At 45.3% G+C, this 17,902-nt stretch overlaps 1 protein-coding gene across 5 annotated transcripts in view; it reads left to right on the forward strand.

The window, feature by feature from the left end:
• The window catches only part of TTC28 (tetratricopeptide repeat domain 28), a 609,537-nt gene that overhangs the window by 496,675 nt on the left and 94,960 nt on the right, over positions 1 to 17,902 (forward strand). For all 5 annotated transcript variants that reach the window (XM_032603706.1, XM_032603707.1, XM_032603708.1 and 2 more), the window contains 6 exons: positions 4,352 to 5,693; positions 6,957 to 7,480; positions 11,057 to 11,166; positions 12,856 to 12,985; positions 15,115 to 15,333; positions 17,531 to 17,696. In XM_032603706.1, coding sequence (XP_032459597.1) covers positions 4,352 to 5,693; positions 6,957 to 7,480; positions 11,057 to 11,166; positions 12,856 to 12,985; positions 15,115 to 15,333; positions 17,531 to 17,696 — 2,491 coding nt within the window. The remainder of the gene's footprint in view (positions 1 to 4,351; positions 5,694 to 6,956; positions 7,481 to 11,056; positions 11,167 to 12,855; positions 12,986 to 15,114; positions 15,334 to 17,530; positions 17,697 to 17,902) is intronic.

Here is a 17,902-nt window from a genome sequence, read left to right on the forward strand (position 1 = left end):
TTCTGTTAGGCTTGTCCTGTTCACACCTCCCTTGATCTTTGCTGGTAATGGTTAACAATAGAGGCAAAATGTATTGAGCACTTACTGTGTCCCAGGCACTTGTGCTAGCCTCTCATAAGCATGACTCCTTGGCCCTCACAACAGGTCTTTGCAGTAGCTCTTATTATTCCTATGGCAGTGACCATTCCTGATGCATAGGTGGAGGTTTACTGTGGGGATGGATGTATAAATCCATAAGCATGTGTCGTTTCTCTACATGCCCTGCGAGAACTGGGCTTTGTGAGGATCTTCTGCCCCACTACTCTTCATTTAATTCCCCTCCCTGCAGCACGTTGTCACCTAGCATGCCCTCTGACAGGCCCTCTGTAAGTCTTCATCTGAGTGACAGCCCTGGAAAATCAAGCTGTGGTCTCAAAAGGGAAGGAGGATCTGCAGATTATCTCCTCAGCATGTGCAGTCACTCTCCTGGCAGCTCTCAGGGCTGCTTTTATGTTGCCTCAACAAAGAGAAGAGCTGCCAAGAGTGTGTAATGTTTCGTTCAGAATTCTGCAGGCTGGCAGCGGCTGGGACAGAGCAGACACAAGGGCAGAAGAAAAAATTCCCACCTCAGCCGGCCCATCTCCTCTACCCTTGCCTGTGTCTGGAAGTCTTTGTTTTGAGAATCTTCCTATGCTTTAGAGACCCTTGGAAGTGTCAGCTGAGGGGGAAGGCGGGGGCCAAAGGGAGTGTGTGGGCAAACTGGCTGGGGGTCAGATCATTTTGCTGTAACCAGCAGGCAGTTTCTTTCACAAATCATTGAACCCTGAGTAGCCATTATCATCCCAACTGCTCCCTATTAACTAGCCAGACTCTTGAGACCCTGAGAGCAAGAGAAATGGAATTACTTTTCCTTTGAACGCTCACTCTCTGAATACCGTTCATACTGTGTTTAGGAAGCATGCGATAGTTAGCAAAGCCTATTGATATACACTACTGTGATTCTCATACCATTTCTTTGAGATGATTATAACCTGGCCTTATTAATAAGAAAACCAAAAACACCAAAAAGTTTTCAATTAAAAAAGAAAAGAAAAGAAAAAAAAGGCTCTGAGACAGAAACTTAGGGTCTCAAAGATACTCAGCTGAATGAGGTGGGAGCCAGGCTTGTAAAACGGGACTTCTGACTTAAAGTTCTGTGCCTTTTCCATTATAGTGTGCCTTCCAGATACTTAGCCAGCTTCCTATAGGATGGAGTACAAGTGGGGAGGATGGGGTGCTAGCCAGGTGACCTGTTTCTTGAGCAGTAGGGTGCATACAAAAAACCTGAGCTTCCTCAGTTTCCTTCTCTGAAGGTCCCACACTGCTTGCTTCCTCTTAACACCACCTTAGCAACCAATCAGTGATCATATTGGCTTAAAAATCATTGCAGTGAAATCCGAAAGCTGTGGGGAAAAAAATCAATGTAAAGGCATTGCTAGGGGGGAAAGTGCTCAGAGGGATGTGTGGGCACTCATGCTGCCCTCCCCAGCTCTGGCTCTGTTCATGACTGCACTCATGGCGGGTCAGGTATTTTGCCCCTTATTTCTCCTTATGCAGAAGCTGAGGAGAGAGGGAATAAATGATTCATTTCCTCTAAGGATACTTGGAAATTTGAAACCTACAAGTTTTTTCTTTAGATAAAAGCCGTTTAGGGATACAGGCCACATTCAGGTCTTCAGAACTGAAATGTTTCTGTCACTAAGAGGGCTTCTTTCAGGTGATGCTAAGGTAGTGCCTTTTGGCAGCTTAGAGTTTCTAACCTTGAGACAGGCTCTGAAAACCTGACCTTTCCAGCTAGGATGCCAGTGACATCTCCAGTCCTCAGGAATGTTGCTCTAATTAGAGCAGAGTTTCAAAAATTTGAGTAATTTTTAACCAGGTGTTGTGCATTCATCATAGGAAAACCATTTAAAACACAGATAAGCAAAATTTCACCACTCAAAGATCACTACTGCTACCTTTGTAAAAAATGCATGCTGTATGTATAAGTATAAGCGTGTATGTATATACATACATCCTATTAATGTTTTTATTAAGTGTACTGTTTGTGCCCATATAACCCCTTAATATAATTTTTCCCATGTCAGTATATAAACTTCTATTTCATCTTTTTTTTTTACTTCACCATTTTTAATGGCACCATGTTATTCCGTAATATAGAGTACCATGATTTGCTTATTTTAAACTATGAAATATTTTACTCATAAAAGAAAATACACAGAAGAATTACCATGGTTTGTTTAATCTCTACCACCTCGAGAATTCCCTTCCCTAGAAGCATATAGTAATTTCAGTAACTAATATTTGAATTTCACATTATAGTTTACAATGCACTTGCACATACATTATTTCATTTGATCCTCATTACTATCCTCTAAGGTTGGTATCAAGATTATTATTTTCTTCAATTTATAGATGAACTAAAAAACCTCAAAGAGGCTAAATGATTTATCCAGTGCCCTAAATCGGGTTAATGTCATACAGATGGCTGGACCCAGAGCTCAGCACGACTCCTGGGGCAGGGGAGGAAGTCAGGACGGGAGGAGTGGCCCTGGCATGCTCCTCTCTCTCCCACGCCCCGCTCACTTCAGCTTTTATTATGTGTATTGACATTATTTGTTTCATGACCATCTCCCTTATGACCCTGTGTGCTTTCTGAGGGCAGACACGTGTCTTCATTTCTCTCCCTGTGTGCTGCCCTCCACAAGGCTTAGTACACAATAAATATTCAGTTAATATTTGTTGGGTCAGTGTGTAAGTAAATGAATGAAGGAAGGAAGGAATGAAAGGTGTAGAGATAAGCAAATTGCAGAGGCTGGATTTCGATAGCTTGCTTTCTCAGTGCCTCTATTTTCAGTTCAGACATTTTAGCAACCCATCTTGGTGTTTTTGAGTTCTTATACTTCTGCAGGTTTTGGTCACCAGTGCAAAGTTCACACGTTGATGCACAGAAAAGCATGTTCAAAACCAAGGGCGAAGAGAAACCTGTTTGCATACTAGATCCCTCCGCCTTTTCCGTGCCTCCCCATCCCAGCCCCAACTGAAATGAACCAGGCTGTCCTTAAAGGCGCTTCCCAAGTTACTTTTATTATATCCCTCGTTTGGAACTACTTTATATTTATGATATTTATGATATATCTCATTTTGAACTGCTTGTAAAAACAACAGCTTAGCTTAGCAGCTATAGCATAGTTTATGAGGGCTGTTTGAAGTGCTGTTATTGTTGACTGTAAAAGCTAGATAGCAGAATTACAAGAAATTCTGGAACAAAAATCATTCAAAGCCTATCACCTAACAAGGCAACTGTTTTTATTTTTGCATAATACCCTCGAGGTCTTGTCCATGTGCACAGATTCATTTTCCTAGTCATTGTGAGGGAGCGTGCAGCATTGTTTTCTGCTTTTTCCACTTAACATTATTGCAAGAACTCTTTTTTTCCCCATTTTTCTGCATAGACTTCGTAATTATCTTTTTAATGACTGTATAATCCCTCGTTGAGTTGATATACCAAAATGTACTTATAAAATCCCCAAGTTGTTTGCCATTGAAGATGTTTCTGATTTTCCGCTCATCTGTAATGGTGCAGTGAAGATTGTTATGCATACAGCTTTTGCATTTGTTGTATGATTGCCTTAGAAGACATTCCCCTGAGCAGGATTGCAGGGTCTGAGCAGCACTGTGTGTGGTTCTTGCCATGCTGCTCCTCCAAAGGCTGTTCCCGTTTGTGTCCAGCAGTTGATGTGTTTACCAGCTTCAGGGCCACCCCATCCGTATAGGGTATTGTTTAAATTTTTTGTTTGCTAATTTAGTAGAAGTAAAGTGGTACTTCAGGGTTGCTTTATTTTGCATTTCTTTGATTATTAAAAGAAATTAACACTTTCCCCTGTGGTTACTCTGTATTTCCTTGGATGTGAGTTGTCTGCTCACTTTTACTATTTTTGCCTATTTCAGTAAATTGGGGTCTTGATTTTTTTTTTAAATGAAACAAGTGAAATCTTTATACACGATAGCTATTGAATTTTTTTTGTATAATTCATATACTTTCCAGTATTGTGTTTGGCTTTTAATTTTAGATATATATTTATAGTATAAAACTTATTATTTTTGTAACCAAATCTGTCAGTTTTTTTTTTTTTATTCCTGTTGCTTTGAAGCTTAGAAAGCTATCCCCCCTCTGGAGAGCTGATAAATATTTAATTCTACCTTCTGTTATTTTAAATTCTTTAATTCATCTGGATTGTATTTGAGTATAAATCGAGTTGCAAATTACATTTTTTCTATATTGCTAATCAGTCATTTCAACCCTTTTCTATTGTTTTATTCCCTTTCTCAGGAATCATACACCAGATGAAAGGTGATTATGATACCGCACTGAAACTCCACAAGACCCACCTGTGCATCGCCCAGGAGCTGAGTGATTACGCCGCCCAGGGCCGTGCCTACGGGAATATGGGCAATGCCTACAATGCTCTGGGCATGTACGACCAGGCTGTTAAGTACCACCGGCAGGAGCTGCAGATCTCCATGGAAGTGAATGACCGTGCCTCACAGGCATCCACACACGGGAACCTTGCCGTGGCCTACCAGGCCCTGGGTGCCCACGACCGGGCCCTGCAGCACTATCAGAACCACCTGAACATCGCTCGGGAGCTGCGTGACATCCAGAGCGAGGCCCGGGCCCTCAGCAACCTGGGCAACTTCCACTGCTCTCGAGGGGAGTACGTCCAGGCCGCCCCCTATTACGAACAGTACCTCCGGCTTGCTCCCGAGCTTCAAGACATGGAAGGAGAAGGGAAGGTCTGCCACAATCTTGGCTACGCCCATTACTGCCTTGGAAATTACCAGGAGGCGGTGAAGTACTATGAGCAGGATCTGGCCCTGGCCAAAGACCTTCATGACAAATTGAGCCAAGCAAAAGCCTACTGCAACTTGGGCTTAGCATTCAAGGCTCTGCTGAATTTTAACAAAGCCGAAGAGTGTCAGAAGTACTTACTGTCCCTAGCCCAGTCCCTGAATAATTCCCAGGCTAAATTTCGAGCCCTGGGGAACCTGGGCGATATATTCATCTGTAAAAAAGATATCAGTGGTGCAATAAAATTCTATGAGCAGCAGCTGGGCTTGGCTCACCATGTAAAGGACAGAAGACTGGAGGCCAGTGCATATGCAGCCCTGGGCACTGCATACCGAATGATCCAGAAACACGACAAGGCCTTGGGTTATCACACGCAGGAACTGGAGGTATATCAGGAGCTGAGCGACTTGCCGGGAGAGTGCAGAGCTCATGGGCACCTGGCAGCCGTCTACATGGCCCTTGGGAAATACACGATGGCATTCAAGTGTTATGAAGAGCAGCTGGATCTAGGGCAGAAGCTGAAAGATCCGAGTCTAGAAGCTCAGGTCTATGGCAACATGGGCATCACAAAGATGAACATGAATGTGATGGAAGAAGCCATCGGCTACTTCGAGCAGCAGCTGGCCATGCTGCAGCAGCTGAGTGGAAATGAGTCTGTGCTCGACAGGGGCCGGGCCTATGGCAACCTGGGGGATTGCTATGAGGCCCTGGGTGACTATGAGGAAGCTGTAAAGTACTATGAACAATATTTATCTGTTGCCCAGAGTCTAAATCGCATGCAAGACCAAGCCAAGGCTTACCGGGGCCTGGGAAATGGACACAGGTAAAAATGACAGAGGACAAATGTGGTTGATAAACCTGCACAAAGAGCAGTTGTGAAAGTAATGGCCACTTACTGTCTGCATGGCAGCTTATTGACTACAGATCATTTCCATGCATACCTCATTTTGTTCCTCCAATAATTCTGTGAAATTAGCAGGGTATATTTTTACCCTTATGTTATATAGGAAGAAACTAAGGCCCAGAGTTTATGTCCAAGATTACACAGCTTAAAAGGGACAACTGAGGTTAAACCCAGGGCTCTCTGACTCCAAATGCACTACCTTTTTGACTACATCATAATGAGCAGAATAAAAGAGATAATAGGAATGGGAAAGATGAATGAATTGATCTAACTTATATTTTCTGAATGCCCCTCACATTATATGGATGTGTTCATTAATATAACACCTATACCCACCAATTACCCCATTTTGTTGCTTTTAGGGAAAGCCACCTCATAATAGTGGGAGTGAATAAACATATACTGTCATGCTAGCCACCTTGCATAGATATCTTGCTTAATATTTATAGCAGTCCCGTATTAGTCTACATTTATTATCATCTGCTATGGGATGTGGGATTTATTAGCATCCAGAAACTGAAGCTCAGGAAAAGGAATTCATGTGTCCTACACAACTGGTTTGGTCTGCCGCCAGAATCCATGCTCTTCTCACTCTTATCGTGTCATCTCTTAGCAGCACAAAAAGATACACTGTTGGCCAAGGTGGTGCTTTCCTTCTGAACGTGGGCAACCCAAGAAGGTGTCTGTGTCTGCAGAATATACGGCCTCTCCAGATAGGCAGGGGATTAGGGCTCCTGGAGTGGAGGAAGGGCAAGGGTCAGACTAAATCATCACCCACAGAGTGCTCTGAGAAGCTAAGGGTGAAAGATTTATAGCCATTGTAAAGTGATTTCAAAAACATAGTCTAAGCAGTAGTGGAAATTGGGAGGCCCAAAGAACCAAACAGTTCACTTGCTATCATTGTGCCTATTAATATATTTTATGTTTCCTCTGGGGTATATATCCCATTGAATCTCAAGCTCTTGGGAAGGTCACTAAGGGATGACTTTTGAATTGCTTTCCAGATTATGAAATTCCCCTGCATCTCACTCTAAGGTCACATGATAGATTTTAGCTAGAAGAGAAGTTAAGAGCTTCTGTAGTAAGTGACAGTGACAAATGCTTTTCATTTTCTCAGGGGCTTTAGCATGTCTGCACCTGCACAAAATAATATCATTGCTTTTCTGTCTACATCCCCCACAGGGCAATGGGGAGCTTGCAGCAAGCCCTTGTGTGCTTTGAAAAGAGGCTCGTGGTTGCCCATGAGCTCGGGGAGGCCTTTAATAAAGCCCAGGCCTATGGAGAGCTGGGAAGTCTGCACAGCCAATTAGGGAATTACGAACAAGCCATTTCCTGCCTTGAACGCCAGCTGAACATTGCTAGAGAGATGAAAGACCGAGCTCTGGAAAGTGATGCTGCCTGTGGCCTGGGGGGCGTTTACCAGCAGATGGGGGAATACGATACAGCCCTGCAGTACCACCAGCTGGATCTGCAGATAGCAGAGGAAACCAACAACCCCACGTGCCAGGGACGGGCCTATGGGAACCTGGGCCTGACCTACGAGTCCCTGGGCACCTTTGAGAGGGCCGTGGTCTATCAAGAACAGCACTTGAGCATCGCTGCACAGATGAACGACTTGGTGGCCAAGACGGTGTCTTATAGTAGCCTTGGAAGGACCCATCATGCTTTACAGAACTATTCCCAGGCAGTCATGTACTTGCAGGAAGGTAAGTGAAAAGGTCTGTCACGGCTTCTCGGTCTACCCTGAGACTGAGCTCACAGTCTGCTCAGCCACGGTGTGAGTGGCCACCTCTGCATGGAGTGAGGATCTCAGAGACCACATCATCAGTTCAACTCCAAAACCATGGTGTCCCCCACTGGCTGTTCCTTAGTAGTACAAAGGCTTTCCACTGTCCAGGATGCATTACCCAGCTTGTCTCGCTCTGCTTGCCAGCTGTCCAAGGAGCTGACACCCTCCTTGCTTTTCAGAGCCCTCTACTGAGTAAAAAACACATTCTACACAAGGTCAAGTTAGATCTAATAGTGTACAAGTTAAGGGCCTGAATCAGAGGAAAAATGCGCAGCTGTTCCGGACCCATTGTCCCTTTAGAAAATAAGCTGTATCAAAGCTGTGTGGAAGTCCATTTCAGTGTGGCAGCCGGGGTCTAATCCAGAAGCACCTGTCGGAGGGTCGCTCAAGCCATCAGCCAGGTTTCCTGGTGCTGGTTACCCACCGTGCTGGGCTGGTGCCACGGTAGGCTTATTTCAGGCAGGCCCAGAAAGTGACTGCTTCCCTCCCTCCCCTCTTTTTCACCCCCTCCCCCCACCCCCTCTCCTCTCCGGCAGGCTCCATGCAGTTACCTGCGCACAGTCAGGCCTTGGACACTTCCTTCCTCACCAAGCAGGAGCCCCACAGCAGTGTGTTTGCCCTCCACCCCTTTGGAACCCTCCTCTGGAAAGCACTTCCTCTCACACGGGCACATGGCATCCTGTCATCCTGGGAGGGAAAAACAGCAGATACGGTGTTCTTGGCTCACTAGTAAAAGGAAATGTTTGCTGATTTCAAGCAAAAACTGTCATTTATAGTTTCCAGAATTTTTTGGCATACATAGTTTATCTAATTGGATTTCATTCTCATAGTAACCATGAGAGTTGTTATCCTTTTATTCCCATTGGCAGCTAAGTGACCTGAGGCTCAGAGACTACAGTGGCTTGATCCTGACCATACGGTCAGTCAGTGGTGGCATGGGGCTCAGCCCAGGTTTCCTGACCTCAGGAACCACACAAGACCTTGTATGCAGTTCTTTCAACCTCCCAAGAACAGAGCAGGGCTGGGGCAGTCATGTCCACGATTACTTCTGATCCCCAGCTGGAAGCTAGGAGAGAGGGGAGCAGCACATGAAGTGGAGAATGGGCCAGGGGCTGATGGTCGCTGTGGTCCTCTGCACAGACCAGGCTTGCGCTGGCCTGCAGGCTGAGAGATTACTGAGAGGCTAGAAGCCACTTCCCAGACATGATTTGGCTCCCACTCAGTGGGAGCTCTGCCTCAATGCATTAAATATGAGAGGTGGCTTTTGGTTTCCTGAAACTAGACTGGTAAAATTCTAACAGACTGGGGGCGATTTTCAATTGAATTTGTGAAAACTATTAAATTCAGACCCAGTGTATGACAGCCTTTCAACTGTGTTCTTTGGTACTTCCTGAAATGTTATTTTCATGAAGCAGCTGCTTTGCCTGAGATATTGTAACATAATTCTATACTTATGGAAAACTCTATTTTTATTGTTGTAATTTTAAGTCTTGCAGAGATCTAAATTCTTATCACGCCATCTCCACAGTGTCTTTTTCGTGGATGTGCTCTACCGGAGAGCCTGGTATACCTCGTGGACCTGACCAGATGCCTCTTTGCATAAGTTGTTTCAGGTGCAGGACACCTGGGAGGCCCTTTCTGAGTGCTCTGAGTTGGGTCTGCAGCCTCTTGAAGTGAGGGGACAGTTCAGTTGGAAACTACTTCGGTACTCTCTCCCCCTCCTGGCTTTCAGACAGGCCTGTGTACTAGCATCGCCCTGCCCACATGCAATAGAATCTCACAGGCAGGCCTGGTCAGAGCCTTTGGAACAAGCTCTCTACGTGATTTGTATGGTTACCCGTGATAAAAACCACTGGTCTCTTTTCTTTTTGCAACTGAAGAAAGGGAGGCTGGAGCAATTTAGTGACTTACCTGGAGTCATGTAACTAGTTTCTGGCAAACTAGGCTCCAGGAGGTCTGGATGGGTGGGTCAGATTCCTAAGAGGCAGAAGCAGGTAGAAACTGGGGAAGGACAGATACCATGTCTGTCCAGTGGGCTTTTAGCTCTTCATTGTTGAACTTTTGACTATGGGCCAGGGAGTGTCCTACACGCTGGGGATCTAGCAGGAAGCAAAGTCAAGTCCCGCCTTGCACAGAACATACCTTCTGGAGGAGCTGCCTCAATGACTTTGACTTCCAACTCAGAGGCCCAGGCCTAGCAGGGAGAGCTATATTGCTGAATGAATATGGTTAGCTTGTTGAAGGTTAAAACAACCGGTCTCCTCCTGGTTTTCACCCAAGAACCATTTCTTTTATTTCTGTTCCTACTCTATGAAGTATTTTAAAATGTGAATAATTTGCAAATACATATTGTTTTTGTTACCCTGTGACATGATTTAAATTTAAAATGCTGTTTCTAAGTTTTCTGAGTTATGTGCATTTTGAGATGCATGATATTTTATGAGTTTGAACCCGAGTATCACTTTTATTAGCCTCTCAACTGACTCAGTTCCTTTTCGAAAGTCTGAAGTTGTGTGGGCCCAGCATGCTCAGAGACAGGCTCCCATGCACCCTGAATTAGACTAGAAAGAAGAAGTCCTTCCTTGGTGTGTGCAGTTGTAGTGTGGGAGCTTTCCTGCTGTCTCGGCACAAGCTAACTCCTATGTACAGAGAGCAGGATAATGAGGGCCAAGTGATGCCGAGAACTGCTTAGTGGCCAATACAATAAATGGTTGCCTTCAGATTTGACTCCCACAAAGCTCTGGAGGTTGCTGATGTCCTGAAATCCAGAAGCTTCCTGTGAGTAAGTGACCCAAACTGCAGGTGCCTATCTGAAGGCCATTAGAATGAGAACAATCTCATTTAAAGCTTTCAACTCATAATAGCTCTTGCTCTGCAACCCCGCTGAGGCACATCAAAGTCTCAGCCTTAAAGGAAAGGCAGATTGGATGTGAAATGCCTCAGTGGCCTCAGTAACAGAAGGCAGGGTCAGGCGGTGTGAGCATTCTGCTTCCAGGAGGACATCTGATGTGTCTCTCGTCAACACTGATTGGATGCTGTGCACATGTGATAGGAAAGAGTAGTAGCTGGGCTTCTGTACTTGACTATGGAACTTTCAAGAAAGACTTTTGCCAGCCAGAGAATTGGGTTAGGTAAACTTATAGGCCAGGAGTTTTCATTTGCAAAGCTAGGGATTTCACAGCTGGGAGGGCTGCCAGTTAGGTTCCATTTGTTTCAGTGTTTCTGCCTGCCCTGCAAACCTGTCTCCTGCTGATAGCCATCACCTGAGCTCTTGCTGGGGCAACTTGGAGTGACCTGGAAAGGTCACTACCAACACAGAATTTGAAAAAAAATGCTTACTCTGCCCTGGCTGATTCTGCTTTTGTCCTGCATTTTAACTAGCTGCGTTGCTAACACTCTTCATATACACCTGAGCCAGAGTTATGCTCCAGAACTCCTTGGCAGGATGGAATTGTCTTTTATGTGTCCTCAAAATTTCTCTATCTGAATTCAGGTTTAAGGTTAGCAGAGCAGCTGGGCCGAAGAGAAGATGAAGCCAAAATTCGCCATGGTCTTGGCCTCTCCCTTTGGGCGAGTGGGAACCTGGAGGAAGCCCAACATCAGGTGAGCAGGAGAACCCTGTCCTGAGTGGATTTTGTTTCTAGAAGCATGGAAGACCTTGGGATTACTATCCTAGTAGTGATGACGTTTGCCAGAGGGTGTTGACCTGTGCTCTTGGGTTTGACATACAAGATTTCCAGCCTGTATCAGCCCAGAAGTGTTGAACCATAGTAAAGACTCTTACTCACTTGTATGATAGATTTCTCAATAATTTCTTTGGAATTCTTGTATTATGTGCTATTGTTCCTCATTAAACCTTAATATGAAATTATATACATTTTATGACAGAAGTAAATAATCCAAGAATTCATAATGATTGGATTTACTGTCTTTGTAGGTTTCTAGTTATATCACTAGATGCTTCTCTCCCCTCTTCCTTTCCCTCCCTTCCCTCTCTCTCTCTCTCTCTCTCACACACACCCACACACACACCCCCACACACAAAGTTCATGTTTCTGCATGCACACAAATAGTTGAAGAGAAACCTGCTCTGTGCTGGCTCTGCAAATTAGAAAGATCCCTGGACTTCTGGGTTCCTCCGTCAGTTGGAGGAATTGTGAGATGGCATCTAAAATCACACACTCAACTGCTGAGGCAGCGCTTGCTGTGGAGGGTGCTGTGCTAGCAAAGGGGGCCAAGGATTGGTGAACCCAGGCTCCTGTCGTAGGTGCTCACAGGGAGTGAGGACATGATATGCTTGAACTTGTGCCACAGCATCCTGGGATGTTATGACGTTTTACAATTTAAACAATTAATTCTCTAGTTTTCTGGTTTCAAAAATTAAAGTTTGTACTGATATTTATAGTTTTCAAAGTACTTTCACTGACTGGATTTATTCCTTAATAACCCTGTGAGGTAGAGTGATAACCATCCCTTTACAGAGAAAAAACTGAGGTTCCGAATCTTACCAAAAGTCAGCCAGCAAATTAGTGGCAGGGTTGGGAATACATTCCTCTCTCCTAGTCTAAATCCCTTAGCCTTAGAATTCTATTCTTTAAATTTGCATGAATTAAAAATTTGATACCGTTTCCACATATAAATATCAGAGAAAGGTCTTGTCCCATTGACCTTGTGGTCCCCTTAGAGCAGCAGGACAGTGTCTCCTTAGGAGTGTCGTGTGTCTGGTCCCAGGGTGTGCCTGTGAGTGGACGTGGCTCCCTGGAGCACTGCTGTGCAGAGCAGCATCTGGTTCAGCTGAACTGCCTGCAAGAAGCCTTCCTCCTGAGAGCGCAGCTGCCGTCAGGGTTTCCCCCCAGCCTCAGGCGTCTCCAGCCTGGCTCCCCCTCACCTGCTCCAGTTCCAGCCCTTCTGTACTGTGAGGCGTTGGGGTGGTGAATTACTTGATGACAAGAGGAGAGGCTTTTCATTTGTTTTAATCAAAATCAGCACTTGATCGCGTTCATAGCTGATTTTTTTCCACAAGTTTCAGACTATGAGTCTATAACCCCTGTCTTTTAGATCCCCTTGTCTGTCAAAAATTGATTACACAAACTATAATTTACTGAGTAGGATCTAATTGATGCCTTTTCAGGTCCACAAAGACCTACCTGGAAAAAAAGATTCATTCTTTCAAATCTCTTAAAACAATTTTTCTGTTGTGTACCAAGATGTGAGCAAAAATTGTCCCTAGTTGGTGAACGGCTAGACAGTGGTTTCTGGAAAACAGATAACGTTCTTTTCCCCTCCTTGCAGCTCTATAGAGCATCAGCCTTGTTTGAAACGATCCGACACGAGGTGCAGCTGAGCACGGACTACAAGCTCTCCCTCTTTGACCTGCAGACATCCTCCTACCAGGCCTTGCAGCGAGTGCTCGTCAGCCTCGGTGAGAGCAGTGGGGGTTCCCACCTTGTGTTCGTGCACCCCTGTGTCTGAGTCGTTTAGTGAGTGCTGTGATGAAATATGATTTGTTGTCACGGCAGACTGAAGCCACAACCACAACACAGCCATTGAACATTCGTTCATTCAAGCAATGAATATTTGTGTGTGCCGAGTGCCAGTCAAGAAGTCCCGGTTCTTGACCTCTAGAAGCTCTTAGCCTATCAGGAGACAGAAGTCGGGAGCCCAGGAGGGTGTGATTGGCACTAGAGTAAAAGGGACTCGGGTGCTGTGGGAACCAAGTGGCTTGGCAGACAGACCCAGGAGCCAGAGAAGGTGTCCTGGAGACAGGGATGCTTGAAGCAGGTGCTCCCACCAGGTTCCCTCTGCCCATTAGTACCTGGGGGCAGGTACCTGAGAAGACACTGGTCTCTTCCTATTTTACTGCCACACATCTTTTAATGTTGCTGTCTAATAAATGTTTGTACTGTCTGCCCCCAAGGCTGTGACATAGTCAGTGACAACGCTCCCAGGCCTGTGGGCTGCATTGCACTGGGACGGTATCCACCTTCCATTACCCGGGCCTTAACTGTTTCAGCCACCCTATTCCAGCAACCCCATCCTCTCCCTCTCCTCAGGCCTGTCCATCTCTGCAGACCATTTTCCCCAACCCAGAACTTGGGTTAAGGAGGTATTCATTGGAATTAACAATGTCTTTGAAGTTGGATGTTGAGGCCTTATCAATAACCTGTCCTTTGCTTTATGGGTATGAATACTCAAATTTCCCCTTGAAAAATGTATCTATTAACTGTGCTCATTGCCTGCGATTACAGTTTATTATCTACTATAATCACAGTGTTAAGTCTGTCTAGCACTTTGGGGCCAATTTTCCAATGTGTACAGAAATCGTCCCTGCTGTTCCAGTTAATAACTTAATAGGGTAAAAGAAGACATTTGCATACACACATACAAATCCCCGCTTTCTACTGATACTCAGACAGTAGGAAGCAGGGCATCCTTGAAGGGCTTTGGGGCTGCAGCATCTGGTCTCCTGCCTCTGCCTGCCCTCTCTTTGGACCTTAGTTCTAGCAACTCTTCCATTTGTATATTTATGATGTAAGCAGATCCTTTGCATTGTGTTCCTTCTAATAATCCTAACTTGAAAGGATGTTGCTTTATCTTTTGTGCTCTCATATTTGAGCATTAGCTTTTAAACTAGATTACAGACTAGTTTCTTAGATGAAGTGGGATTAGAGGTTGGATCCGAAGACTGAGGAAAAGCTTGAAAGAGAGAAGCAGTTTCATAGAATTAGAGACCTCAGAGGTTTGAACCCTTTGCCCATGGGAATGAGAAGAGACGAGAAGCAAGTGTGTGGGAGCCCAGAATGGAATGAGGTATCAGCTCTAGTGATTATAATGTCACTTGTTATATGTACTGTGCTTTGAATAATGCTTACCAGCCACCTCCACATACAGGGCCTCGTTTAGTCTTTGAGATAGGCAAGACAGCGATTGGGATTCCTTGTTTTCAGTAAACAGGGGAAAGGCACACTGAGCAGATGGACCAGCATGTGTGAGGGCACAGAGGTATAATTTGGTGGAAAATGTGGAAACAGGGCTGGGCAATGTGATGCACAGAGGGGCTGCATCGAGGAGAAATAGAAAGGTGGTCAAGAGCCATGTCCTAGAGGGCTCATCTGCCAAGGCCAAATCAGAATCCAAGCTGAGCAAGGAAGTGAGAGGGTAACCAGAGTGCAGAACATCAGGTCCAAAGAGCCAAGTGAATGGGGTCAGAAGCCAGGAGGCCGGGGAGTAACTCAGGATGTGGGGGGAGAGTGGGCAGGGCTGAGGATGGCTGCTCTGAACAGTCGGCTTTCCTGTGGTGTGGCTGCCAGACAGGGAAGCCTGGTGGCTTACGGTGGGGTGGAATCTGAAAATGTGGGGTTTGAGTAGAGTGGTCACTGCACCCGTCATCTGAGGCAGGGGGTTGAATTTGAAACAGTCTCATTGAGAGTCTGCCACACGTTGGCGTGGAGAGGCAGTGGGGTTTCTGCCTGCCTGGGCTCTCTGTACCTGATAACCCTCTCTGATAATCATACTCCCCGTGGACTCCCAGCCTATGCCTTTGTCTCCTAGGCCATCATGATGAAGCCCTGGCCGTGGCAGAAAGAGGACGGACAAGGGCGTTTGCAGATCTCCTGGTAGAACGGCAGACAGGACAGCAGGACTCCGACCCCTACTCCCCAGTCACTATTGATCAGATCTTAGAGATGGTTAATGGCCAGAGGGGACTAGTGCTTTACTATTCCCTGGCTGCGGGCTACCTGTACAGCTGGCTGCTTGCTCCTGGGGCAGGTAAGATCTCTTTCTGTGGGAACAGGGCAATTAAGACACTAGGTTGTGAAAGTCTAGTGAATAGAGGTGGGAGAGGTGCATTACCATAGATCAGATCAAGGAGCTAATGTCGGCTTTCAGCAAATCTTCCGCCACGGTGGTAGTCCGTGGTGGGGCATTCAATTAATAAGACAGCCCAGCTTTCTCATTCCCCCAAGAAATCACGGCTCCTCGCTGGTGAATGTGGAAACATTTATCAAGGACGACTAAGAGCAGGAGGATTAATTTCACCAGCAGCCCTATTTTTAGGCAGCTGTTGTTCATTAGCTAATAAAGTAATAAGACCGAATGAGTTCTTTCTAGATATGATTTAATAATTGTGACCCTTTGTCATGGTACAGTTAAAGAGACTAAAATGATAATGGCAACTCTGTCACAGTATATAAATGAAGTCTTATGCTTGAAATTTCTGAGTTTAGCAAAACCCATTTTTAACCAGTTCATTTGTAAATCTATTTCAGAAGTAAAAATCCCCTTTGATTAAATCAGGATTAAATGTTCAGGCTTTAACAGTTTCACTAAATACAGAACCACTAATTAGCTGTTAGGGCCATACTTTTTGCATAACAAAATGCTGATGGTTTTACCATGCTGGAGACACACCAGATCCAATTAGAGTTTATTGACTGGGGAAGTGGATCTTATAATTGGGAAACTTGAAGAATGGGCTTCTTGAATATCTGTAAGCCAATTTCAAAAAGTTCAACTGCTAAGGAGAACTGACAAGATTTTCTTGATTACGTTTCTGTCCCTTTGATTTAAAAAGAAAATGATGGCTGGATGACAGATCTGAGATGCTTCCTGGGTTCTGATTACATTCTGAGAATGCCTGTATGTTCTATGCTTCAGCCTCACTTTTTTTTTTTTTTTTTTTTTTTTCACGGTACGTGGGCCTCTCACTGCTGTGGCCTCTCCCGTTGCGGAGCACAGGCTCCGGACGCACAGGCTCAGCGGCCATGGCTCACGGGCCCAGCCGCTCCGCGGCATGTGGGATCCTCCCGGACTGGGACACGAACCCGTGTCCCCTGCATCAGCAGGCGGACTCTCAACCACTGTGCCACCAGGGAAGCCCCAGCCTCACGTTTTATAATTTTACCCTTAACTCCATGTTTTTTATGGGCTTTCCATAAAGAACATTCTTGCCTCTGACCTTTTTATGCTAAAGGTTTTAAGTTGTGGTGTTCATGATGACTTGGTGAGCATCGTGCACTGTGGGATGAATCCCTGTGTATCCCAGCCCCCGGAGGGCCCTGATGCTCAGGAGGACACAGCTGATGATGGAGGCATTGAGCTCTTTCTCTCGGTGGTTGTTATGTTTTGGGAACATGATTTGACAGGTGGTATATCCAAATCCTTGTAACAGTGAGCCATGTATAATGAGGTTTCTATTGTTTCTCTTTCCGTTTCTCTTTGCTCTTAATGAGACTCTGAAGCTTTCACCAGGGCTTTAATCCAATCAGAGAGGACCAGCATTTTCCAGGGCTGACATACCTCATCACCATTTGAGAATATGTCCTGTGTTTATTGCTAGAAAACCACTACGGATTGCCTCAGTTTCATACAGCTATCATTTTTTGCTCCTTTAATCCATTAATGACCATTGACCAGTTGGTCTTATTTAAAGATGGTTTAACATTTTTTTATCTGGCCTTTACACTACATATTTATTTTGATTTGCTTTTGTGAAACGAAAGGTCTTTGAGTAACACAGTTTCCACTTGGCTAGCTATGTCTTCTGTCAGGAGTTCAGTTTCTGAGGAGAAGGCACCATGGCATGCTCATGCACTATTCCTGAAAGGAAACTTTCCCTGTTTGGTGCTTCTGAGAAGCATCTGTTTTGAAATACGTGAACTGATGTGAACTAATCATCATTCCAGGAGCTTCTGAATATATGTCGTCAAAATCAAAAGCCCTGTCTTGCACTCCCTGTTTTCAAGCACCCAACCTTCTGGTGAAAGCTGTAAAAAGCGTACTGACCAGACTTCTGAAAGCCCTCTCGACACCTTGGATTTCAGGATTTCTTCACATGGTTTGGAGGACAGCATGCTTGTCAAAGAGGTCACATAGCATCAACCTTGCTGCCCACTGTCTTCCGCCTTCCCTTCCCCCACCCCAATCATGTATAATGTTGGCTGTGCCTGTGCCTGTCTTGCTTCAGGGATTCTGAAGTTTCACGAACACTACCTGGGAGACAACACGGTGGAAAACTCCAGTGACTTCCAGGCTGGCAGCAGCACAGCCCTTCCAACAGCCACCAGCTCGGCCCTAGAGCAGCACATCACCAGCGTCCGGGAGGCCCTGGGTGTGGAATCTTACTACTCAAGGCAAGTAGTGCGGTGCTCCCAATCCCACCTTCAGATATGATCTCAGGGGTTTTCGTTTGTTTTCTCTTTTGTAAACGTCCTACTTGAGCTAATGGAAGAAATCGTCTAGAATTCACACATTGTGCTCAGTCTATTCACAGTTGCTGCAGCAGAAACAAATACGTGTCTCTGGAGTGCAAACCCCTCAGCAGGATGTCTGTATTATT

Source organism: Phocoena sinus, chromosome 14 (assembly GCF_008692025.1).
Source record: "Phocoena sinus isolate mPhoSin1 chromosome 14, mPhoSin1.pri, whole genome shotgun sequence".
Lineage (NCBI taxonomy): Eukaryota > Metazoa > Chordata > Mammalia > Artiodactyla > Phocoenidae > Phocoena > Phocoena sinus.